General features: G+C 35.3%; 1 protein-coding gene across 4 annotated transcripts; it reads left to right on the forward strand.

Annotated features, from left to right (window-relative positions):
- Positions 1–69: 69 nt before the first annotated feature.
- On the forward strand, positions 70–26589 carry LOC149141496 (ubiquitin C-terminal hydrolase 13-like). Of its 4 annotated transcripts, none has more exons than XM_089447320.1 (31): positions 71–430; positions 1125–1281; positions 1388–1545; positions 1826–2091; positions 2361–2567; positions 2718–2826; positions 3026–3141; positions 3279–3377; positions 8848–8957; positions 12744–12818; positions 12937–13015; positions 13102–13248; positions 13442–13522; positions 13667–13786; positions 17870–17992; positions 18069–18146; positions 18641–18729; positions 18838–18946; positions 19129–19197; positions 19378–19488; positions 23532–23587; positions 23709–23886; positions 24020–24121; positions 24236–24307; positions 24785–24850; positions 24994–25059; positions 25132–25218; positions 25358–25471; positions 25572–25646; positions 25770–25856; positions 25979–26589. In XM_089447320.1, exons 1-31 carry the CDS (start codon positions 349–351, stop codon positions 26018–26020), a joined length of 3330 nt encoding a protein of 1109 aa, XP_089303446.1. In that variant the 5' UTR covers positions 71–348; the 3' UTR covers positions 26021–26589. The 4 variants fall into 4 exon arrangements, with proteins under 4 accessions (XP_089303444.1, XP_089303446.1, XP_089303447.1 ...); XM_089447321.1 differs by having other exon boundaries at positions 1131–1281; XM_089447318.1 differs by having other exon boundaries at positions 70–430; positions 1131–1281; positions 24994–25218.
- The last annotated feature ends 382 nt before the right edge of the window (positions 26590–26971 follow it).

A 26971-nucleotide genomic window follows, 5' to 3' on the forward strand; every position in this document is an offset into this window, starting at 1 on the left:
CCCCGCTGGATTAAATATAAAACCGCCTAACAGGACCGTGGTGCTATGTACAAGTATAAAACGTTTAGTGTGCGCGCAAAGTTTCTGGGCTGGTAGTAATAATAATAATGCAAAGGTATATCTGGCATTGGAGGATGCCGGAGGGTCTTTTTCCATGTCTATGATTGCAGTTATTATTATTACCAGTGTCGACAGAAGCTAGATCTGGACACTGTCCATTAGAATCGTTATTAGTTTCCATGGCGTGGTAGGGCTAAATTGAATAAGGGGGAATGTATGCCGCCGTATAACAATAAACATAGCAATCGGATTTGGGATTGGATAGGCGGGCGTTAGGGCGTGGAATGCATGCAGGAGCAACAGAACAAGGACGGCGAAATGTTGGTGCCCCATCCAGATTTCAACAACGACACAATTGAACCCATGGAAGGTCATTACTCGCAAAAACCCTTTCACAAACTTGTATTTCTGTACCTTTCTGTTTATTTATTGATTTTTTCTTCATCTTCTTAAGTTTGATCGAAAACTCGTAATTCGGTTCGGGAGCCTCTAGCCCCATTATTTTAACTTTAATTTTATAGGTTTTAATAGGTTTTGGTTTTGATGTAGCATAAAAAAAGCTTATTGAGTTTGTCAGGGTTTTAAAGTTTCTTAAATCAGGGTTCGCTTACACTGCGAATAATTGCTTTGTATGGATTTGAGTGTCGGGTATCATTAACCACGTCACAGTGGAGAGAGCGCATTTATTCTTCTCGATTCCATTGTGTATCGGGTGCAAAGACTAATCAAAATTTTTGGAGCATGCTACAGTTTTTAACTTATTCCAGAACTTAGCACCTGATTTTACTGATATTGCTGAAACTGATACATTCACACAGTTATGACTGTTAAACTGATTTTTTACAAAAATGATCAATGCACGGCATCTTGAACAATGTCACCGATTAGTGAATTTTAGTTTTATTATCTCCACTCATGTTGGTGAGTGAGTACACTGAAATGTAATATCTATTATCTAGTCACATGTGACGTTATTCGTGTCTGTTTCTATTATTCTGCTACTCTGTCTCGCAACATTCGGATGTCTCAGCTTATTGTGTTTCTCACTTTTATATTTTCAACAGCAACAGTAGGGCAAGCCGATACAGTGAGCACGGCTGAGAACCAGCCTATTATTGAGGATCCTCCGACGTCAAAATTCACCTGGACAGTTGAACACTTTACAAAGCTAAATGTGAAAAAACATTATTCTGAAACTTTTATAGTCGGAGGATATAAATGGTAAGGACCAATATTGATGTCGATATTTGAATCCTTGTGTATTCAATGATTACCGAGTTGAACCCAGGTTTTTCAACCTTCTGTTCTTCTTTTGACTTTGATGCAGGCGAATTCTAATATTTCCAAGGGGGAACAATGTGGATCACTTGTCAATGTACTTGGATGTGGCGGATTCTACCACTTTACCATACGGCTGGAGCAGATATGCTCATTTCAGCCTGGCTGTTGCTAATCAGATTCATTCAAAATACAGTGTCAGAAAGGGTATGGATTCTGAACTTTCAGATGCCTCGTGGTCTATTTGATATACCCCTTGAACATTGTATTTCCGTGAGTAGGGGTTATTTTGTATATGCGCGTTCATTTTTTCATCTACAATCTTACGCTCTTTTAGGCTGTGTGTGTAGTTTTTCAAGCTTCATGTCAGGAATTAGGTGTTCCTCTTCTTTCAAGTCCTTGGTTACCTGTGGTCCTTTTTGTTTGATACCATTATTTGCCATGTAGATTAACATGTACACCCGTTCTCATTTTCATTTATCTGCAGACACACAACATCAGTTCAATGCTCGGGAGAGTGATTGGGGTTTCACATCATTCATGCCACTTTTGGATCTTTATGATTCAGGAAAAGGTTATTTGGTAAATGACACTTTGGTAATAGAAGCAGAAGTTACTGTACAAAGAGGGATGGATTACTTGCAATATGATTCAAAAAAGGAGACAGGCTTTGTTGGACTGAAAAATCAAGGAGCAACATGTTACATGAATTCCCTTCTTCAGACATTGTATCATATGCCTTACTTTAGAAAGGTTGGTTAGCATTGCCTTTTCTTTAGGCGGGTTTGGCTTATAAATGCTGCTAAACAGTTTTATGGTCCATTGTCTTTAGTTTTTTCTTGCCTTTGAGATTTGCCAGTGTAGTGTTTCATTATGATTGTTTTTGCAATTTGTTATGAATAGGTACCATGCAATACCCCTATGGTGTTATTTTCACTGTAGAGAATCTTTAGGTTTATTTGTGAATGAATATCTGTGCACCAAATTTGATATGGATATCTGTATGATTTATGATTTATTAGGCGGTGTATCATATGCCCACAACTGAAAATGATGTACCATCAAATAACATTCCTTTGGCTCTACAGAGCTTGTTCTACAAAGTTCAATACAATGATACAAAAGATTTGACGAAATCTTTTGGATGGGATACATATGATTCATTCATGCAGCATGATGTACAGGAGTTGAACCGTGTATTGTCTGAGAAATTAGAAGACAAAATGAAGGTGCTGTGCCTTTCCCGTTGTTTCTGATGATTTTATCACTGTTGTCGGGTTGTTTAGAGTTTATTGAAAGGGAAAATCATTAAAAAACTGTTTGCCATGAGTTTCTTGAAATGGAGAATCATTAAAAAACTGTTTGCTATTTGCTTTCAGGGTACTGCCGTGGAGGGTACAATACAACAGCTATTTGAGGGGCATCATATGAATTACATCGAATGTATAAATGTTGATTATAAATCTACACGAAAAGAATCATTTTATGGTATGGTCTGCTTTGTCCTATTTGCAACTTATTCAACGGTTTTCTGCCATATTGTTAATATTATGGTGCTAAAATTTCCCAATAGATCTACAACTTGATAAGAGTCATTCTATGGTATAGTCTGCTTTGTCGTATTTGCAATTTATTCAACGGTTTTCTTCCATATTGTTAATATGGTGGTGTTAAAATTTCCCAATAGATCTACAACTTGATGTTAAAGGCTGTCGAGACATCTATGCATCATTTGACAAGTATGTGGAGGTCGAAAAACTTGAAGGTGATAATAAATACCATGCAGAGAACTATGGATTGCAGGTTAGGTTATCAATCACCAACCCTAAAATTGTCAGATTGTGGTTTTTAGATTTTCTAGGCTTCTTGATTCGCATTAAGAATTGATACCTGTAAATCTTTGTCAACACTGGATCTCTAATTTTCAATGGTTCTTTCAGGAAGCAAGAAAAGGTGTTCTTTTCATTGATTTCCCTCCAGTGCTACAGCTTCAGTTAAAGCGATTCGAGTATGATTTCATGCGTGACACAATGGTCAAGGTGTTGTGCATGCCAGTGCCTCTTACTATATGTTTTTATGTATTTATCTAGAACATTTAAGTCAAAATTGGTTGTGCTAAACAGCTCTATTGTGAGTTTGCTTTTTGGTAAAATTAACTGCTTGCGTATTGCTACTTAAAACCTGTATTCACCTAACTCACTTGAATCAGAATTGGTAGTTTTGAACAGCTCTATTGTGATCTTGGTTTTTGGTAAAATCAACTGCTTGCTTATTTCTAATTAAAACCTATTAAGTGCTGAACTGATAATACATTTCCTACTATTAAAAGAGGACAAACTTTAAAAATAATTTGAACACTTACCTAGCAAACAAAGAACAAAAACTGTTTCTTACTAAGCTTAAATACATCTTGATCTTACTAAAGATTATGCATTCTATTCCTCTACAGATGAATAATGTTTATGCCCCTAGTAGATGATTGGCCAGTGTCATGACAATTGGACTGGTCATTGAACCAGTTGATCCCAGAAATGAGAACGGGACTGGAATTGGAAAAAAACTGAACAAAAATCTAGTCCACCAAAAAATACATAAAATAGTCAAATTCAATATATGTGTGTGTGTGTGTGCACACATCAATATGAATCCAATTAATTTATCTTAGAATGAGTAGACTCTACATTGGGATTCTAGCTTGATTCCTCTAGCCTTGAAAGTAGTGATATCTTTCTCTATGGAGGTGGGTTTAGGTCCATCCAAGAAAGCTCTTCATTGTCAAATGTTGGTGCCTCACTCTCCACAACCCACTTCTTTGATGTATCAAAGTCACCTAAAATTATGTTGCTTGATTAAGGGGTCTTGTTTAGCAATTGGTTACGTCACAAACTAAGGTTGTACTAAAAATTAACCATGTCATTCAATGATTTTTGGTCCAAATGTGTTTTCTTCTTGGCATGTGTATGCTAAAAAATGTTCCAATTTTGTTCACACCCTAAAGAATTGTGTGTTTGGCTTAATATGCAAATTGCAATTTTTTGCAAATTAGGGCATTGGCCACCTAACTATTGCCACAAATAGGCTGCAATAAGAGTTGAAGGCAAAGAAGTAATAGCAAATGATTTTGAAACTTGTAAACTGTCATGGATATTCCATTGGAAAATTTCATAACATATTTCATAAAGATTTATTGAAATATGAAAATCTTAATTTTACTTGGACTTTTTGGATTTATTAAATTATTGTTTTTTCTTACGCATGCAATATTAAAATGCAGAAAATAGAGAATAAATAGGTCAATCCTTGAAAACCACAATAACACAAGATGACTTGGAAAACCCTTTACGGAGGAAATCCAACTATAAGATGAGGTTGCTATGCTCTCTCTTTCTATGAATGGAAATAATGCAAATACAAAGGCGTGAGACTTGTGGCCCATCGGTTGCTATAGAATACAAGACTTTTCTGTTTTGCTCTCTCTATCCACTTTTAGCTATTTTGCCTAAGTATGGAACAAATTGCACTAGAATAGAATCAAACCTCTTTTCTTCCTAGTGGCCCAATTATAACACAACTTGATAGCCAACTAGGGATTAACTTTGACCCACTCAACCCTCAATATGAATTACAACTCGACCCTTCTAGAGCGTTCTACATAGGGCCTATTTGGCTAGCCGTTTTTGCATGAGTGATGGGCTTGTTGTGGCATCCTCTTAAATCACAGTGGACAAAACAAAAAGTTCAATTTTTGAGTGGCATAAGTTTTGCATACGAACTTTCTTTGAGGCCTTTCTTACATCAATGGAAAGGTATTTGGGGGTAGAACAACATTAGAGATCTGATGCAATTGGGTTTTTTGACTCCAAAAAACTTAATTAAATGCGTCAAATTGCCTTTGGAAGGTTTTAAACCCCAATTTGCCAAATTGGGATCCACCAATAAAAATGGTCTCATCAGTTGATTCCTTGAATTGAATTTTTCCACTTTGAAAGCATCAAGATGGATGACAAATAACATAAGATCTGATTTGGATCACAAATATTAATACCCAAGTGATCTTTTGTTCTAGTTCTTATAGACATAGAGATGCCAAAGATATTGGTACTCATTGAAGTTCAAGAGCTTGCTATGTATCTCATCATGAATCTTGGGATTTGGGACCATGCATGTTATGCATTTGTATAATACCTCTTTTCCCTCCCCATCCATCTCAAAATTTTGTGTAATGGTACCTTAAAAGTTCGAAAAACCAAAAATATTCATGAATTGTTTTGGAATGTTTGGAAAAGCTTTTCTAATGAGTAAAATAACATATAAACTTTGAAAATTAACATCACCTAACTTGGGTTTAAGTAGAAACCAGCTGCATGTAAAGTTCTATGGAGTTGTTTGTTCTATCATTCTTCAATGATTCTCCATATAAGAAGATACTTTTGTTTTTTATCCCCATATGGTGATTTTTATTGCCTCTTTTGCTTGATCCATGGCCTTATAAACAAAACCCAAGGTGGGGTTATCAAGATTGACCATCCACAATACTATCACGTGAGGCCCACTAAACAATGCTATTTCTTTTGGCTCTCTCTTTTTTTTTTTTCAAATGCATGGTCGATGACTTTTTCCTGCAGCCTTTTTGCTTCATTGAGATGCATTCTGTTTATCACAAGAAAACATCTTCCACAGGTTGGCCTTTGGCTAAACAAGGAATGGCAATGAAAGAAAGTTTGTTGTAGATCGTGTAACGGTTGGCTGAACAAGCTCTTTACATCTAGTATGTTTCCTCATACGGTTCAAAACCAATGAGTGAATGGCAATGAAAGAAAGTTTGTTGTAGATCGTGTAACGGTTGGCTGAACAAGCTCTTTACATCTAGTGTGTTTCCTCATACGGTTCAAAGTCAATGAGGTGTTGTAGATGTACTTGGTTATCCACTCAATTTTTCCAATATCCTCAAGTGTGAGGTCCAAACAATCAGTTGCACATGAAGTCCACCAAATGGTGGCTGATTTTTCCTCCAATATCCTTCCAGTTATAACATAGTTGGAGTCATTTTCTGTGATCACTTGTACACCATTTTCTACCCCTACTTCCACATCCACTTCATCCAAAGGACATAATAACAATTGTGCATCTTTCACGTGATTAGATGCATCCACATTTTGAGAAATGTGGTACATTTTGGGCAAACAATGGAAAAATTTAAAATCTTGTCAGATAAACCATCAGTCCATCCATCAGACATAATTGTACACCCTGTTCTGGTCCATGATTACTTGAACTCTGCAAGACTCAGTTATGGCATCAGTCATAGGCTTATAATATGTAGAATTAGTGGCATTGAAAGAGTTGTCTGCAACATACGATTATCTAAAAATGCATTCCCATGTAACCTCCTCTACCTTGTTGGGTTTAGTTTTCTTGGTACTGCGCTTCTCTGCTTGATAGGCTTCAATCAGAAATAGTATATGCTCTCTTAGCTCACCAGAGACTTTTTTACAAGGTTTTACTTGGCTTTCCCAATGTGTAGGTGTTGTTTAATCCCATGGGTCCCCCCACCTTTAACTTCCTAACCACGATAGTTGCGTACTTTTACCCATCTTCATGCAAGTGTCAATTAACTCATGTTGGATCTTTTTAGTTTTTAGGGGTCATGGCAACTTTTACAGCGAGAAATAAAAATCTGCATGCAAAACCTTAGGCTTTCTTAGTTTCTAGGAAAATCAACAGTTTTGTAGATAGAAATAGAGTAAGAATAGATGCCTTGACATGCCTAGAGAAGCTTTCCAAATCCTGAAAAAATAGCAGGAAAAATCAGCTCTCTAACATCCCTCATGAATCTGAGAATGATCTCTTTGATCACCTGCAAAATCATCCCAACATATTTGGAAAAAAAACTCTTGAATCAACTCCAATTTCCCTAAGAAGCTCAGTGCAAAAGCTTTCCAACTTTGCCCTCCAACCAGCTCTCCAAATCTGCCCAAGAACTCCCACAACATAGCTCGGCCAATATCTCTCCAATCCCACTCAACTCAAGAAACTCATCACAAGAATATCGAGAAGCTCAAACGAATAGTGTGAGTGAAATAGAAGGTGCCAGGGGTCTTTAAATAGTTTTTAGAGGGGTTACAGTTGCTTTGTAGGGGGGCCATCTCACAAAAATATATATATTTTAAAATATTTGACTTTTTGAACTCTGAATTTGTGCTGTATGGCGTCTTATGGACTTGGCTGGTTCAGTACCAAACAGGCCATCAGTGCCACTGGTTGGACCTGTCAGGGATAAAAAATAGCCAGACTGGCTGGTTCAACTGGTTCTGATAACACTGGATGATCCTAAGATAGTCTAGTTAAAAACATTCATGTTAGGATAATGCTGTTATTGGGAAAACAAACTTCTACTAAATATAAAATTGATTTTACTGCCTAGCTTCAGTTGTTCCACCCCAAGCTAGCAGTTCAAGAAATAACCATGTTCTGGGCCACAACAAATGTTGTGCTTTCCTCTTAGTTTGTTTGAGTGGGTAGATTATTTTTGTAACTGTTATCATATTTTATAGTTTTTTCTCATCTTAGAAGAAATAAATAAAAGATCTGTCCACAAATGACTGAAATAGGTTAATGGAACTACAAATTTCTAATCATAGGGTAATATGGGAGCCTTGAAGGCAACTCTTAGATGCATAAAAAATGCAAATAAAGATAAGGATTATAAAGATGGAGAGTAGAAGGATGAGATAATTATTTTTAAACTATATGCCGAATACAGCATTCAGTTGTGAAATCAATAGTGTGAGTGTTAATTTCATCTATTTGTTATGAATGAAAGTGTGGTTTTGCTTTTTTTGAAGCTGCTTTATACATCTTGTATTTTAGCAATGCATTTCATCTTATTGTGGCATATAAGGCCAACAAAAGCCTTAGAAGCTATAAGTAACATTGTAGACTTCTGAAAGAATTAGATGATTGGATCTGAATTTTGTAATTGGCTTCATAGAAGTGAACACATTAATTTATGAATTTCAATTTAGGAACATCAAGATAACGTTTTTGCTATAATAATTTTTTATTTTTTATTGTTCAGCTATTGGAGAGCTGGGGTGGTAACCAAATTCATTTTGATTTTCTTTATTTGATTTATAAAATAAAATCAGTGCACTGCAGACTCGTATTAAATTAGTATCTTTTTATAATATATTATATAAGATAACTTTGAACTTCCAAAGGAACAGTTATCAATATAATACCACTGCCCATTGCAATGCTTTTTGGATAAGGATTTTAGCTTTGCAAGGTAGCTAGCCTTGAAAATATGAGGTACATGTGAATAATATTTTTGAGGCACTGCAAAGCCATAAAAGAGGCTTTCTTTGGCTGATGTATGATGTAAATGTGTTCTATTTCTTTTCTTTGTTCATAAAAATGGTTGTCCTATTTGAATGACTAAATGTTGTCCTTGGCATAGATACTGTCTTTTTGCCATCTATAGACCTGATTTCCTGTGTCTTTTGGCAGATAAATGATCGTTATGAGTTTCCACTGCAGCTTGATTTGGATAGGGAGGATGGAAAATATCTTTCTCCAGACGCAGACAGGAGTGTGCGTAATTTGTACACTCTACACAGGTAACCCTTTTTCAGACTCCAAGAAGTGGGTGCCTCTTTTCTAACATTTAAAAATCCAAACCCAAGTAACAAATGTGTCTAACAGCTGGATTTTAATCTGTAATCTAGTTCGAGATAGTGTATTGTGCACTTTTGGCTGAAACAAGAATAGTGGGATATGCTTGCAATTATTTCTGATATGCCTGGTATTCAACATGAGTTTAGATTTCCACTGCATCTCCTGCATGATTTACACTGTCAACTTTCCCAGGTTGGATCTACATAATAATAGTCGCACATACTGGATGCTGTGTTGCTGTTATATGATAGTTTGTGATTTTAGGGTGCCTAAACGGATTTTTACATTGATTGTACTACTTCTATATTTATCAGTATCTGTGTGTACAAGTAATGGAGCATGCCTTAATGCTTTTTGTCCAGAAATAAAAGAGGTTGGCAAGCATGAATCAAAACCTATAATAATAGTTGACCAAGAAATGATTCAGATGAAACTAGTCAATTGGGGGGATTGTTGTGTGTAACATAAAATTGTAAAAGTAATAGTCCTTCTATAAATTTCATGAAAAACATTCTCAAGTTAATTGCATTGATCTATTTGAAAATGTTGAAAATAGTAGCGAGAAAGTGTTCCTTGATTTGTGCCTTAATTCAAGGAGCCACAATGAGTTTCTCCTTAGCATGCTCGAGTTTCTTATACGTTAGGAGCTAATTCCTATAAGTTAGGACAAATTCCTTTAATTTAGGATTTGCTCCTAAGAGTTAGGACTATTTATGAGGCATTTAACTAATAGGCTGAAGTGGATGGCTCAGTTTAGTGCCTTCTAGTGCGAATCAGCTATGGAAGCCAACATGCGTGAGTTTCAAGTCTAAATTTGGGCAGATTGAGTTACATGAGTCAGTTAGACTTAACTCACTCAATCACCAGTTTGACTTTCCAGAAATAACAACTTGCTAACTTTAGCCATTCGAATTGCCTTCAAAAGAAGGAACAAAGGCACATATTTGGTCATTGTCTTGTGAGCTCGAGTTGGGGAGACAAGACAATAGAGCTCATGGGTTTGTGAGAAGGTTGCACAGGTTTATGTGTGGAGCTTGTGAGAGAAGTTTTGCCAAGAGTAACTTGTGCACATTATTGGAGAGTGTAATTTCCTTGGAATTGCGCAAGAATTTAGGAGTAGCCTATGCGCAAGGAATTAGGAAGAAATCGAGGAGCATATCAGAGGTCTAGCAAGGAGTGTTCAGCTTAGTACAAGCAGAGGGAATCAGTTTATATTCTCTATTGGAACAAGTTTGTATTTGTAAGAGATCTATTGCTCAAATTGCTTCAATAAAATTCTCAAAAAAGCAAAGGGTTTTCCCAGTTGGGTTCCCTATAAACTTTTGTGCCTTGATTATTGTGATGGTGTGTTTATTTCCGTTCCTATTCCACTGCAAAATTTAGTAGAGAAATTCTGTGTCTATATCAAAAGAAAGCAGTTTTCAGATTGTTCATATTAGCAGTTGCAGAATTTCGTGGATTTTCTACAGAATTTTTTTCTATTATACTAACAAAGGACTGTTAGATTATTTGACCATATCAACATCCTTCATAGTGATGTTGCACATCGTAAACAAGATGAACAAGATGAGTCTCTAATAGTGATCAATGATGACTTTATGTTGGAGCCCTTTGTGAGAAGGAGACTTAGGAGATGAGCACAGGTCTTTGTGTGGTTGTTTGTACATGTTTCTAATCCCCAGGCAATGATTGATTTTGTTTTTCTATTGGTGTCAAATATAATTTCCCTTGCACTTGCCAACCCTAGATTTCATTTTGATGCTCCATTGGAGAAAAAAATAAAAGCGATCTGCTTTGAATTGCCGGTGAAGTAAATTGTGCTTATCCATTCAAATCTGCCATTAAGTGTTGGTGTTTGGATTGTGCTTGAGTGTGTTGGTAACTTGGATCAAAAGAGGAAATTGATGGATCCATGTCTCCTCATTTTGTTCTAATACCTATTGATCCAACTTCTCTTTTCTTCTTGAATCGATATGTTACAACAAGAGGCCTTTAACCTTGGCTATAACAAATTTAGTTTTTAACTTCTTATCCAAGTCTTGGTTGAAAATAGCTATATTATGATACAGCCAAATCTTCCAACATTGAAATTTTGGAAGTGCAGTCTATAATTGTTTCAAGAGAGTTTTGTTTGAGAGACCCTATGTAATTTTTACCCCATAGTTAAAACATGTCTCTCCACGAGCTAGGCCTATGTGATTGGTGACTAAGGCCAGCAAAGCAACTTGGGTATACCTGTTTAGTGAAGTTGCAATCAAAGAAAAGGTAATGGATTGATTCTTCTGTTGAGAGGCATGAGGCATGAGGCATGAGGCACCCCTTAAGGGCCTTGAATTCCCCCTTTTACTTTGAGAAGCCCATCGTTGTGCCACACCTGATTCAATGGTGACTAAGGCCAGCAAAGCAACTTGGGTATACCTGTTTAGTGAAGTTGCAATCAAAGAAAAGGTAATGGATTGATTCTTCTGTTGAGAGGCATGAGGCACACCTTAAGGGCCTTGAATTCCCCCTTTTACTTTGAGAAGCCCATCGTTGTGCCACACCTGATTCAAAATGGAAGATCATAGAGAGTGAGTAGAGAAAGAAGTTCATGCACGTATTCAATGTTCATCCCTGAATTTATACTACAAAACTGAGACAAGGGGGATAAGATTGCAAGGAGGTGACCCAAATGACCAACCTCTCTATCATTTGAAATGCTCAAATCATTTCGAAATATGGAAAATAGTATTTAAGTTCAGGCATTCCATCCATGTCTTCAAGGGGACTATCATTTTGAGCAGATTCCAAATTTGAGAACCTCTCAGTGGGAGTCTCCTCCCAAACGAAGGGTATTGTAAGTGAATTGAGAGTGATCCAAGCTTTTGACATCCCTTAATATTGTGATTCTTTGAAGATTCTTTGAGATCCTTTAATCCTCCATCTTCCAACTGATAGGTTATGTTACAATGATATATAGAAACAGGGAGAGCTTTGTTAGGGCCTGGGGCATTGTCAGGTGATCAGTGTTGAAGAATCTAGGGCAAATGTAGTTAATGTGATTCTTCTAGCATGATAATTACTTGTGAGGTATTTTAATTTTTCTTCTTAGTACAATCTTCACTTGTTCTTATTATAGTGTCTTCTTATATTCATCAAATAGTTACCAAAAACAAATAGACAAGAACACAAGATATTGGCTTGCCAGGGTCAAAACCTCTACCTCTTGGAGAGGAAAACCCGCTCAAAATTCTTCTTATAGAGATTCCAATTGACGAATACCAAGACAATGACACTTGACCTATCAGGCCACTCCAAGACCAAGACACCTTGTCTTTGTCTTGGTCTTGGTCCTGGTTCTGGTCCTTGTCTTGGTCCTGGTCCTGGTCTTTGTCTTTGTCTTTGTCTTTGTCTTGGTCCTGGTCTTGGTCTTGGTCCTGGTCTTGGTCCTGGTCTTGGTCTTTGTCTTTGGTCCTGGTCTTTGTCTTTGGTCCTGGTCTTTGTCTTGGTCCTGGTCTTTGTCTTGGTCCTGGTCCTGGTCCTGGTCTTTGTCTTTGTCTTTGTATTATGTATTGATATTTTTCCATGTTTCTTTTATTTTTCATTATATTTTGTATTTGTTAAAGGGTTTCAACCATACATCAACATGCAAGAATTCAATAATACTATTAGTATATTTTTCTAAAATTTAGGTTCTGTTTTTATGAAATATTTGTGCTGGAAGCTTATACTCTGATGCTATGTGGCAGTGTTCTGGTCCATAGCGGGGGTGTTCATGGTGGCCATTATTATGCATTTATTAGGCCGACTCTCTCAGATCAGTGGTATGCCATTTGAACCGTAATTTGTTTATGTGGGGGCTTGTTCTGCTAAATAATATGGTTTACTTTCTAGATGCCTATGCATTTTTTCTGATTAAATATATGTGAATTTTTGTCATAGGTACAAGTTTGATGATGAACGCGTTACAAAGGAAGATGTTAAGAGAGCCCTGGAAGAACAATATGGTGGTGAAGAGGAGGTAAAAATATTACCCATTTTGCTGTTCGGAGTTTCACTGAAAGCTTTCAAAAATATCAATGCTTTTCTTTGTCTTTGTTGTTGCAGCTTCCACAGACAAATCCTGGGTTGAACAATACTCCATTTAAGTTTACAAAATATTCAAATGCTTACATGCTTGTCTATGTTAGAGAAAGTGACAAGGATAAGATTATCTGCAATGTCGATGAGAAGGATATTGCCGAGCACCTAAGGGTGAGCGTTTTGGTTGTGAAATTGTTCAACTATCATTGTTTGGTTATGTATTAGAGCTTTCTCAAGTTCGTTTCATCCAATATCTTGTTTGTTCAACTATCAGTGTTTAATTATGTATTAAAGCTTTCGTCAAGTTACTTGGTTCATATCTTGTTTATCGTGATGCTAAGCACCATGCATTTATATTTTACAGGTGAGACTAAAGAAAGAACAAGAGGAAAAAGAACTGAAGCGGAAAGAAAAGGCAGAGGCGCATCTTTATACAATTATAAAGGTAGTCTCTTATCAATTGTGTAACGCTCATCTTCTTTACTAATTGTGCAAAATAAATTTTCTTTATGTTGAAATTTCTGATGTATGTTAAAATGTCAATAATTGAGAAAGAAATAATATTTTCTGGTTACAATTGTTGTTTCAGGTTGCCCGCGATCAAGATCTTTCTAATCAGATTGGTAAGGACATTTATTTTGATCTTGTTGATCATGATAAGGTCCGGACGTTTCGGATTCAGAAGCAAGTTCCTTTTATCTCTTTCAAGGTATGATTCTTCCTGTCCGAAAGACTTGAAGAAGCTTTTCCAAATTTCATGGAAAAAATATTATCACATGTAATCAGCTTTTTATGGTCCTGTTAGGAACAGGACCTCCACACCCAATCACTTTCATACTTTTTAAAGTTGATTTGCTTCTTAATGCTGTAGAAAATTTTGATATCAATGCCAAAGGTTTTTCTGTTATAATCATGTATTTTTCAGTTTTCTGTATAGAGACATATTGTTTCTATCATTACTTTTTACATTGAAATTTTCTGCTGTACTTTGTAAATTGCTGGAATTTGTGTTGGCTATTATGATTCTCCCTTTCTGAATGACTTGAAGAAGCTTTTCATATTTTCATGGAAAAATGTATTATCATTTGTAATCAGCTTTTTATGGTCCTGTTTGGAACAGGACATCCACATCCGATCACATTCATATTCTTTAAGTTGACAGGCTTCTTTATGCTGTAGAAAATTTTGATATCAGTGCTAAAGGTTTTTCTTTTATAATCATGTATTTTTCAGTTTTCTGTATAGAGACATATTGTTTCTATCATTAATTTCTTCTTTGAACTTTTCTGCTGTAGTTTTTATATTGTAGGAATTTGTATTGGCTATTATGATCTCAAAGGATCTCATTAGAATCTAATAATTAAAGCTTGCAGTTCATAACCGTCCTTTAGTCAGCTGTTTGTTCTGCTGAGTCAACTGTTTAAATTGTAAGTCTGATAGACAGTAATTGGAAAATCACAGAGAAGAACCTAAATTTATATTTCCATGCAGTTGTTGATATATTATGTCATCTTGATATCGAATCGTTCTCATAGTTGCCTCTTGGGCCCTACCTTTATATGGTCACTATTTTGAACAATGATGGAATTGGCAAAATTAGAGGGATTAATGATATTTTCAGATGGTGAAAGTTGAAACTGTTCAATGTAAAATTTGGACTTGAAGTTGACAGATGAAATTGAATTTCATCATAAATCAACATGGCAAGTGTACATCCATTTTCTTTACAAGGCAGTATTTTAACAAGCAAGTGTTAGGGAGTAAGTAACTGTACCAATGAGCTTTCTTTGTTTTTGGAGATGTAGAAGGTACTGGGAAACAGCTGCAGGGTTGTTCTTCCAAAGACGATGAGAGTTGCCCAGCCCCGTGTCTAAGTTACCATGTTTTGGATATTTATCTGCCAGATTTGTGGAAAGTCAGGATCCAGATATGGTGGGGAAACTGCAGTACAAACAATATAAATATATTTTCATAGTTTGTAAAAATTGGAGCTTAATAGAACAAATTAAACATATAATTATAAATATGTAACTTATATATACATTTTAAATATACAATACTTATATAAAATAATCGGCATCTGGTGTTTTAAATTTGAACCGCTAAATTTTGAGTATATATAAATTCGTAAGTTTTAATTGATACTTCAATATATAGGTTATATATTAATTATTATAATATAGAGAATTTTGGTACAAAATGTAACTTGCAAGTTTATAAGATCTAATGTAGATGATATCTAGAAGATGATAAGATCTTTCATATATAAATTTTTTACCTTGTTAGGTTTCATAGCGTATATCTTACTTATGGTGTTTACGTTTTAATGTTATAAATACACAAGAACACCAAGTAGAAATGGTAGAATCTAATTATTTGATAAGAAACTACTAAATAATCCATAGACCACTTTGTCAGTGCAAGTGGATATTGTCACAATAGCACAACCATCCCCAGAATGAAATTCATTCTTGTCAAAAGGGTACCTGCAAGAATGTACTTTTAAAAATCTTTCCCTGTGATTTTCAAGTCCCTAAAGTAGATTGTTATGTAATAACTTCTAGGAGCAAATTAAGCACTTTGTTTTCTTGTTACAAGAAGTGGCTTTGGCATTTAGTTTAACATAGTATGCTGTAGTCTGTGACTGCTTGATAAGCAAGATATGATGCATAATGGATGAAGACCAGTGTTGTGAACATCTCGATAACATCCTGATTTTATCTCAAAATCAGGATTTTTTGTCCTAGCTGATGTTTGCCGAGTTTTAAAGATATTTTTATAGTCTCTTAATTTTGCCAATTTTTTGGTTTTCCAAACCCTTGCCGATTTTATCCCAATGCCAATGTTCACAACGTTGGAATGGATCCTTCAATATTTATGTTTATATTCTAGCTGGCATATTAAATAAATTTTGGTTCTGACAATGTGCACGTTGGCTTTAATCATTTCATCTCCCACAGTTTTAGAACTCAGTCTTACTGTTTATGTACTGGATACCCACATGATTTTTTGGTTAAGCTCACAAGGTAACCAATATGTATCCAGAGTTTATACCGATATTACTATGATGTCAAATTTTCTAGATTCTAAACTTAACACTTCGAATGGGAATATCACAACCATGAGGTTCCCAGAGGTTTGAGATGGATTGTTTCAATTGGTCTGTACTATTTTATGTTAATGACTGTTCCAACTTGTGTTCATCTTACTTCGGTACTTTTTGTACAGCTGAAACAGTTGTGCAATTTCAGTTTACAGTTCTATCATGTAAAGTTATGCTTAAATGAAAATATAATAGGACATAAGTTCTTGTCTGCAGTCTTAAAAGAAGGAAACAAATTAACCTTGTTAATATAGAGTGGTCATGTTTGTCTATTTTTGAGGGTCTCACAAACCAGGTTTTGTTAATGTGCCTCTTGTCATGATAAATAATGAGATGTAAATCTGGAAAGAAGGCTAGAAGATATCACCTTTTTATAATAATTAATCTCAGGCTCACCATTGGCCCAACAGAGGATGAACTGATAAGCTCAATGAACCACTTCTAGCAGTGCTCTATCCAGTGGTAAGCTGAACTGTGTCAACAACAGGGTGAATTTATTACTAGCTTCAGGTCTACAATGTGCAACTTAACTACCAAAAGGGTGCTAGCCTTTTTGTAACGTGCTAGTTTTATTCATAACAGATCGAGGTATTTACGAAAAATGTTGTTTAGTTCTGGAATTGAGATGGCATACTGTATAGTGCAATAAATTAAGAAACTTTAAGTGGTAAATGACCTTGAATGTTTCTAGAATATTTGTTGGCATAGTCATTTATAGATTTAACTGAGCTTGTTTTATCTTGCCTCTTTATTCTATAAAAGGGGCAGAGGTGGTATTACACATACATATATGGTTTGTTCCTTGTATTATTTTTGGTGTTTTCTACAAGTTGTGCTGTTACTGCTGCACTGTATACTGGCGCTCTTCAGTCACATTAACCTACTTTTGTCACTTATGGTCAGTTGTTGGACATTAATAAAATGGTCTTATCTTATCTACCTGGAAGAGACACCAGGGCCCTAATATACCAACCAAGAAATAGGCTGATCTTTAGCTCTGCTCATCCTGCTAAATTTCACCTGAAGAAGGTAGATGATTTGCCTCAAGAATATTTTCTGCTTGCAGAAGTGTCGTTGTAAAACTTACCAAAATTCTCTACCTTTTTTGTGTCATACCGGGGAAATTATTCATACATATACCCTCTTATTTAATGTTGTAGAAGGGCCGTATGGTAGTAATGAAAGTGGAATGAGCATCACCATTTGCAGTATTGGCCATATCCACTTAACAATTGTGAGGGATGGAAGGTTATAAATATAAATGTGTATCATTTTCTAGATATTGCACCGAAATAAAAGGCTAGAAACTACAGTGGAAATTTATAATATAGTGAGTATTCTGGATATTTTAGTGGATGTAATGAACTGCATCAAGGAATGACCATTGTTCTGTAGCCCCATGATAAACAGAGTGTAAGATTAATGTTTAAGAGTTTCAGTTTCTTGAGTTTCTTGTGTGGGATTTACTGTGGCCTTCACAGGAAATAGTGATGGATTTTCTCTGCTCCATTTGTTAATCATGGTTTATCCTTTGTAATTTAAAGATTTGATATGTATCTTATCAATGTTCAAAGGACCTGTAAATGTAGTGTCTGATGACATTTTTGTTACTGTATTTTTGTCATTTCTCATTTCTACCATCAGTTGTCTTTGTAGATTTTTTTTAATGGAATATCATTATTTTTGCAGGAAGAAGTTGCAAAAGAATTTGGTATTCCAGTGCAATTTCAGCGGTTTTGGCTGTGGGCTAAGCGTCAAAACCATACATACCGTCCTAACAGGCCCTTAACACAACCGGAGGAGTCCCAATCTGTAAGCAACTTTTAAAATCAGTTTTCCTGGGGTTTTCTTGAGTTTTAGTACTTATTGCAGTCCTTATTGTTTACAGGTTGGCATCTTGAGGGAGACTTCAAACAAGGCACACATCGCAGAATTGAGATTGTTTTTGGAAGCTGAATATGGTCCGGTAAATTTCTGAATCTGACATGTGGACTGTTGTTTTCAACATGGTATACACTGGAATCTTGTGCAATGAAATATGACAGCAGTCACATCACAGTTTTTGATTATTTGTTAGCCATGGAATATTGGCTTATTATTTTAATATTAAAATTGTGTCCTTTTTAAGAAAGGAATGGCATGGTAGCTTATTTGTGCTAATTGTTTAATTAAAAGAACCCATAGAAACTTGCTTAGAACTATGAATCTGTTTATTACTAATGTGACTATTGAAATGCTGTCAGTTTGCACTAGTGGTAGAAGATGTAGGCTCCCTTTGATATATTATATCTGGAATTGTTTCTCATCTTTCTTGTCCATAGAGACATCTTACCTTTGTTGCATGTCATTGTAAATTTTGAGTTGCTAAAATGTTTGATATCTGACTGGTGCCAGCTTTTCAGTTGTGATAGGCATTATGACACTGTTACCTGATAATGATTTATAATTTTATATCTGTAGGATCATCGACTGCTCCCACCTCCTGATAAAACAAAAGATGATATACTTTTGTTTTTCAAACTGTATGATCCAGAGAGAGAAGAGCTCAGGTAATAGCTTTTGTTTATCTTGAATGTTCTAAATCACTTTGCCTTTCAATACAATGCCTTGTGGGATGTTTTATTGGGTCTATATGATTAAGTGTTGTTGTCTTTCAGGTATGTTGGGAGGCTTTTTGTCAAGGCTCTGGGCAAGCCAATAGAAATTATTACAAAGCTGAATGCCATGGCTGGTTTTCCACCAGATGAGGAAATTGATCTTTACGAGGTTAGTTGAATAAAAGCTTTTGGATACTGTGACACTAATTAGTGACGATGTCATGTGGTGCTGGCAAATTAATTATAAGCATTCTTATTCCAAGGTATCTGTGGATCCTTGTTGCACCTAGTTTGTTGGTTGTCTATGATCCATTGGTTAATTTTTGATGCATTGGGTGTTGTAATATGTAGGAAATCAAATTTGAACCAAATGTCATGTGTGAACCCATTGAAAAGAGAATTACTTTTCGATCTAGCCAGGTTAGTTCAGTTTTATACCATTGTTGTCAATACTTGTTTTATCATTATTGTATCTCTATTTATTTTAGAAAGGGTCAGTGAGGGGATTTATTATTCGAAATTCATGCAATGCAGTTTGTTACTAAGTATGGTTCCCTCACTATATTATTTCCTATATTTGTGGTGATGTCAATCATGCAGCTTGAAGATGGGGACATCATTTGTTTTCAGAGATCTCTAGCTACATCTGAAGAGGATATACATCGATTTCCAGATGTTCCTTCATTCCTGGATTATGTTCATAATCGGCAGGTACATAATCTACTGGTAGCCCTGTATTTTTTCACACTTGCAATTTCTTGGACCAGTCTTCTATCATTTAATTTGTTTGCAGTGCGTTTTCTAACTGATGTAAAATTATTATTAAAGAAAATGAAGGTTTTAATTAGTACTTTAGATTATATGGCACAAGCATGTATGAATTATAAGTTGTCAAACAAGGCTTTTTCTTATTTTATGCTGGTTTTAAAGCTTCTTTTGGATGTGGGCAAATATGTAATTGTGCACAATTATTTCCTTTGAATGTCAAGATTTTGTACTTGCTGTATGGTTTGAATTATATTTAGCCTGCCAAGTTTTTTCAATGGAGTTATTAGTTTTAGGGCGTTTGTTGTCTCTTTGATGACTTTCTGTTGATTTTAAGAGTGTTCATGCCATATTTGGTACCTGTCTAATTATACAGGGCATAAGTTGATAGCTGTGCTAAATTCTCAATTATGTTGTGAAAATTCTGTACATAACTGTGCCTCAAAATTTGATTCAACTCATTGCTATTCATACAAATTTTGCATTTGTTAGAACTGTGAACAAATATTGTAGGGGATAGATGTTGCACTTCCTCAGATAATGCCATGTGGAGCATGGAAATGCTCTGGGTTTTGGCCACCATATACTCAAAATTCTAGGGAACAGGAAACACCATATCTATATATAGGTGAATGTATTGGAAGGAAATTCTTTATATAGATGGTGTGCATTTATAAGCATGGATAATAAGCTTTTGGAATTTCATCGTTTAAAATCTGTTGATTCTGATACTGCACATTTAGATTCATGGATAAGTTTTTTAGAAAATTATTTCTTACAACCTGTTGTGTCTTTGTTTTTATTCGTTATTCAATTTTTTTCCTTAATTCTAAGTCATGGTGCCTGTCTACTCCTTGAAAACACGCCAAGTAGTTTTTATGGTAATGTAATGGCATCTACATACCTGGTAGGAAATATATGTGAAACATTTGAAGTGTCCTGTACAGAAATGATCACGAAGTAAAATGCTTAGAATCTCTATTACATATTACCAGATATTAATTTTCTGATTTCTATTAATTAAGAACTGTAGTTCTCATGTGATGCCCCGCTTTTAATTATATATCTATTAGAATCATCAGGGCCACAAAAATTATTCAATTTTTGCTAAATATCTTAGGTTTGCCAAGGTCTGTATTTGAGAGTGCTTTGTATTTTTTCTATAGCATCGTTTATGTTTTCCTTGAATTTGTTTCTGTACGGTAAATGTTTCCTGTACCGAAATGGGCACTGAGTTCATTGCTTAGAATCTCAATTACATAGCTCACAAATGTTAATGGCCTGATTTCTATTATAATGCACCATAGTTCCCTGGTGATGTCCTGCTTTTAATTTTACGTCTAGTGTTGTAACTTGTCAAGGCCAATTTTTTTTATCGTTTACATGAAATATCTTCATTTCCATGTTTAAGTGCTTACTACTTAGCAATCTTCTTTGGAAAATAAGTGGTTTGCAATGTTTCAAACATTATCATTGCTTAGAATCTCAATTACGTAGCTCGCAAATGTTAATTGCCTGATTTCTATTATAATGCACTGTAGTTCCCTGGTGACGTCCAGCTTTTAATTTTATGTCTAATGTTGTAACTTGTCAAGGCCATTTTTTTTTTCATTTATATGAAATATCTTCATTTCCATGTTTAAGTGCTTAGCAATGTTCTTTGGAAAATAAGTGCTTTGCAATGTTGCAAACATTATAATATTGCAACGGATCTTGAAAAGAAAATATCGGCAATGTTGGAAATATTTCAAAATATTGGTAAAATAAAAAAATACAAAATATCCAAAAAGACAATAATTTTATGTACCTCTGTCTGTGGGCAGGTTGATTCTTCATGAATCTCGTGATATTCATGAGACTGAAAATATTGCACTGTTTACTGCAATAATATTGTTTTGGGGTAAAAAATTGTGACATCGTGATAGTTTTTAGATATTATCATGTTTCTTTATCAGTTTGATGTTTTATTTGACATGAAGCAATTTTTGCAGACTAATTTACTGAAATTACCCACACAAATTATAGTGGAACTAATGCTTTGACATTGAAGCTAACTGAATTGCTGTAGTTTAACTTTGGATATGTTGGCCCTTTTCTTGGCATATTTTTTGGTTGATTTTGCCGGAAATTTGGCAGGGCTTTGTTAGAATTGTAAGTTTGAGCTGTTTAATCTGCACAATTTGAGTGCCATGGTGTTTTTCAGGGTGCTGAATCCATTTATGAGTTCAAAATGCATTTTAAACAATGAAAAACCACAATCTCACCCAAAATTGTATCATCGAATTTTGGCCAAAAGAGCCAAAACTTCTAAAGTTAGATTATGCCAATTAAATTTTGCAAAACACCATTTATGATAAATTCTTCCATTGAGACCTACAACCTGCAGATATTAGCATAAGTTTCAAAGTTGGAGGGTTGAAGCCTTGAAGGTGATTAATAGATTAAGTATAATTAATTTTCACATCTCCAGTTCAGACACCTATTCAGAACAGATCATCAATCTTTATAACATATATGGATACTTGAATACCAAACATTAGTATGATTCATACAAATCATGACATTATAATTTATTGCTTCGAATCACATGAAATTCAATTAAAAAGGGGATAATTTATCTCGTTGTTTTCCAAATGGTCTTTCTTCCCTTATTCCTTTTGGATCAACCAGGATATTTATTGAATCTTTACGAAAATGTTATTCGCATCAGTACATAACCAAGTATCCTGATCCAAAGTGAGCAAGAGGATCTGAAGGAATTGATGAAGGTGGGTGGAAAAGTACTTGGCCAGAATAGTTAAGGTATCTGGATCTGGTATCCTTCGGTGGAACAAGGGTAGAACTTCTGCCATAGTGATCACCTTTTAGAAGAATTTGACAAATCACTCTGAAGCTGTGGAATCTGCTGCTCACAGCCCCTTGTACCATACTGGCTGTTATTACTGGCCATGGCTAGGTGTTCTGCACAGACTGGCATCTAGAATTCATGAAGACTTCCCAATCAAGCCCCCATGAAAATGTCCTGTGGAGCAAAGTTTGTGGCCATGTTCAGAATCGGACTGCTCCATGAACTCTCCGTATGTTGCAACCCTTAATAATACATGATGCATGTGAGGTAAAATGAAAAGCACACCTCCACAGGGCTTTAACACCCACATATTGCTTACATGCTTGGGATGACAATTGGGTTTATGGTGCATTGCCATGACTGAGGAGGTATAATATGATGGGAGGGGGTAGATGGACAGACCCTTCATCTATTCTCATCACTCCTAATTCCACACCCAAGGTGACCTGGATGTAAGCGGTTGAATTATGGATACAAGGTACCTGAGGAGTCTAGCAAGATAAACATCGTTTTGGAGCTGTATCCCCTAACACAGTAGCACATTTTATCCCCTTCTTGATCAACACAAGGTCTTGATAAACCAAAAGTGTTTCTGCTCATTGTTAGAAACATAAACCAGACCCCAAGCATAGGTAAGTTCTTGATCTCCTTCACGATCTAGAATGATCCCCCTTGCGCCTGCCTCCCTTAGCAACCATAGGGTTTTACTGTTTAACTTCAAATAATTTATGAATTTTTATCTTCTCAGGTACAGACATCCCTGGTGCGACTTGTTTGTTTTGTAATTTTTATGAAAGTCCCCAATGTAGAGGCACCATTCTGTTGCAAGAAATAAAAATGTTAGGTGTTAGAAGAATAACATGTAAAATATATGTTAGCTAATATTTTTCCCTGCATCATTATCTGCATAGAAATAAGACTAAGGCTAATAATAATTGCCTTCATTTAATGATGTATGGCTAAATTGCTCCTGTAAATTTTATGTAGGATTTTACATACTAAATTTTTCTGTACGATTTGTTAATTATTCCTTTTATCCAAAATTCTGTCTTTATGAATTATGTTGCATTTGTATCTTCCATTGCCAAGTGGGGTGAATAGAGAAGATTATTAAATTTTTAGTGGTGATTTTCTTCTGTAGATTGTACATTTTCGGCGCCTGGATAGGTCCAAGGAAGACGATTTTTGTTTGGAACTGTAAGTGATTTGAACCTTGGTATTTGTAATTCTATAGAGGGAGGGAATTATTTTGATTTATATCTTAAAAGTTAAGGGACAATGGTGGCTTATTTATAGTCATGGTTTGTAACTTTTGTAGCTCAAAACTCTCTACTTATGACGATGTTGTGGAGAGAGTTGCACAGCAACTTGATTTGGACGATCCCTCAAAAATCCGTCTCACAGCACATAATTGCTACTCACAGCAACCAAAGCCTCAAGCCATCAGATTCAGAGGTGTAGATCACTTAAGTGATATGTTAATACATTATAATCAGGTACACATCACATGCTTTTATTTATTCAAAAATAGAAATAAATTTGTAGGTATATTTTCAGATTTTTGGAAGTGAAACTCTATTATATGCCAGCTCTTCAATGTACTGAGTTATGGATGGTTGTTTTTGACAGACTTCTGACATCTTGTATTATGAAATTCTCGATATCCCTCTTCCAGAGCTGCAAGGGCTAAAAACTTTGAAGGTTGCTTTCCATCATTCAACAAAAGATGAGGTGAGCAAAATATTAGGACTAGTTTGATTGTGCAGTGTAGGAGCTGCGTGTAGAATGCTATACTTGCAGCATCATTTTTTGTAATGTGATTGATGTTTTTTAGCTTTATAACAGGTATCTGTGCACAGCATCAGATTGCCCAAACAGAGTACTGTTGGTGATGTTATCAATGAACTTAAGACAAAGGTTGTTTACATTCCCTTTTCTTTTTAATTCCCCATTGCTTTTGTACATTCTTGGATGTATGTGTAGTGCATGAATTGTCATTTGTGGTAATTTTGAACTTGGTCAACACATGATATCAATGTCAAGTTTAATATTTGAATTTTTAACAATAACATTATGTGGAGATGTGGTATTCTTTCTAAACAATTGTGTTAATTCATTTTATTTGGTATACAATCAATTTTCAATTTCTGTGGATTGACTTTATTGATTTGCTTTCTGCACTGTAATGTTTTGTCTGCTTACGTACAAGGGAGCTTGTTCAGTGACATGCCAATGTTTTATTGTGGATGTTACTTATGAATAGACACTGTTACTTGTCATTGCTGAAGCAAACTATTGGAAGCCTTGTGTTTCTATTGATTCTATCTTTCGAGTTGTCTTCCAAGGTATACTGCTGACAATGCTTGGCATTCATTATTATTCTTGTTAAAATAGGTTGAGCTTTCAAATCCAAATGCGGATATTAGATTGCTTGAGGTCTTCTACCACAAAATTTACAAGGTAAATTTACAAGGTTATTCTAGGAGTTTTGGTCTATTGATGGTTTGTTATATGCATTATGATTTTTCATTATGGTGAAATCTAGTGACCTGGCTATCACTTCACATTCTCAGTTAATGCCAATAATTTGTTTCTGTATGCAGATTTTCCCCCCGAATGAAAAGATTGAGAACATAAATGATCAATATTGGACTTTGCGAGCAGAGGAGGTATTCCGAATTTCCATTGTTCTAATGATTTTGATATTTCTTGATGATTACTTTAATGACATCTCTGAACAGGTTCCAGAAGAGGAGAAAAATATAGGTCCCCAGGACCGGCTAATTCATGTGTATCATTTCACAAAGGATGCATCTCAGAACCATATGGTAAATTTATTAGTTTTCTTTACTTGTACTTTACTAAAATAAAGGATTCTATGCTTTTAAGCTTCAATGAGTGTAACAAGTGCAGTGATTAAATCTTTTGATTTAAAAAAATGATTCGGAGCTTTTTATTTTTTTGAAGGTGCAAAACTTCGGGGAGCCCTTCTTTTTGGCTATCCATGAAGGCGAAACATTAGCGGAAGTAAAAGAAAGAATAAAAATGAAATTGCATGTTCCCGATGAAGAATTTTGCAAGGTAGAGAATTTTTGCTTTTTTCTAATATTTCAAAATGTTAGTAATCCAAATCTGCTTCATTTCCATAATTCAGGTTTAACGTCCCTTTCTTTTGTAACAGTGGAATTTCGCATTCATTTCTTTGGGTCGTCCTGAATATCTTCAAGATGCAGACATCGTGTCTACTCGTTTTCAGGTTATATGTCGGATTTATTTTGCCGTTCTGATGTTTCTTGCTATGAGTTCAATTGAAATTAAATGCATACAAAGATTGAGCAGGGTTATTTATTTCAGTTATTTTGGTTTAATGCTTCTACAGAAGCGAGATGTGTATGGAGCTTGGGAGCAGTACCTTGGTTTGGAGCATTCTGATAGTGCTCCAAAGAAATCCCACCAAGCTAATCATGTAAAATTCAATTTTCTTTGTCTAATTACTTAAAATTTGAGTTATGTTTTTGATTAACTGCAGTGTTTTGCTATACTATATATATGATAGTGGGACCTGATTGTATTGTTTCATGTTGGCAGAACCGCCACACTTTTGAAAAGCCTGTAAAGATATACAATTAAAGATATAGTGTTTAGACCGAAGGACTGGACCATTGGGGGTGTTTGCTTAAATGAATGAAGTTCGAGGAGTCGTATAACTATAATTGTGGTCCTTTTGGTTTGGATCGGCGGCCTGCCATCCATTTTTGGAGTGGCAACTACATTTATTTCTTTTTGTTATACATGTTTTCGCTGCATATATTTGTGTTTCACTGCAAGCATTTTGCCGAGTATATCTTCCAAATTATAAATTGGAATATTGTAGTGTTTTTGTTTGCTATCAGATAGTCAAACAGATGGAATATGGGAAAATTTGAGTCTTGGCTTTGATGCCTTGCAATGTGTTAATTTTCTAGGTAGTAGTCATACAGCAGTTGCTCCGTGATAGCATTGCATGCCATAATGAGCAGCTGTTTAAGGGAGTTGCTCATTTGTTTCTTGGAAGAGATTCTAGTTGTATTTAGGATATTCTTTTGAAACTGTACAACATTCCCATTTTGTAATCTATTGCCCCTCTGATATTGGTTACATTTGGTTTTATAACCACAGACGATGATAATAACGACTACTTACATTTGTATTGGTTCTGACAGATGTTCAATTAATCGGTGAATGTGTAATTTTTTTTGGGCTCATGTGTCTGTGCCATTAGATGGAATGTAAGCTGTAATTTAAGTTTTGAGCCTATTGCCAATTACACCATGTTCACACTTTTTACATTTAGTGAAATTGTATTTCAATGGATTTTACTATCAGTTCCCATGATAGTACCAGACGTCAAGCCGGATTTGACATCGAACTTATTGAATTTTTCGGTTGGGGAATTGGTGTATGATGATACGTCTCGGCTGGCCAAATCAATGAATTTTGTCTGGCTAGAATTTCGTTCCCTTGGTTTGGACTTCTTAATTTAAGAACGGACTGTTCCTGACAGGAGTAAATATATTACCCTCATTTATACTTTTAATATGG

Source organism: Pinus tabuliformis, chromosome X (genome assembly GCF_031772625.1).
Source record: "Pinus tabuliformis cultivar Carrire ecotype Pingquan chromosome X, CPIR1, whole genome shotgun sequence".
Classification (NCBI taxonomy): Eukaryota; Viridiplantae; Streptophyta; class Pinopsida; order Pinales; family Pinaceae; genus Pinus; species Pinus tabuliformis.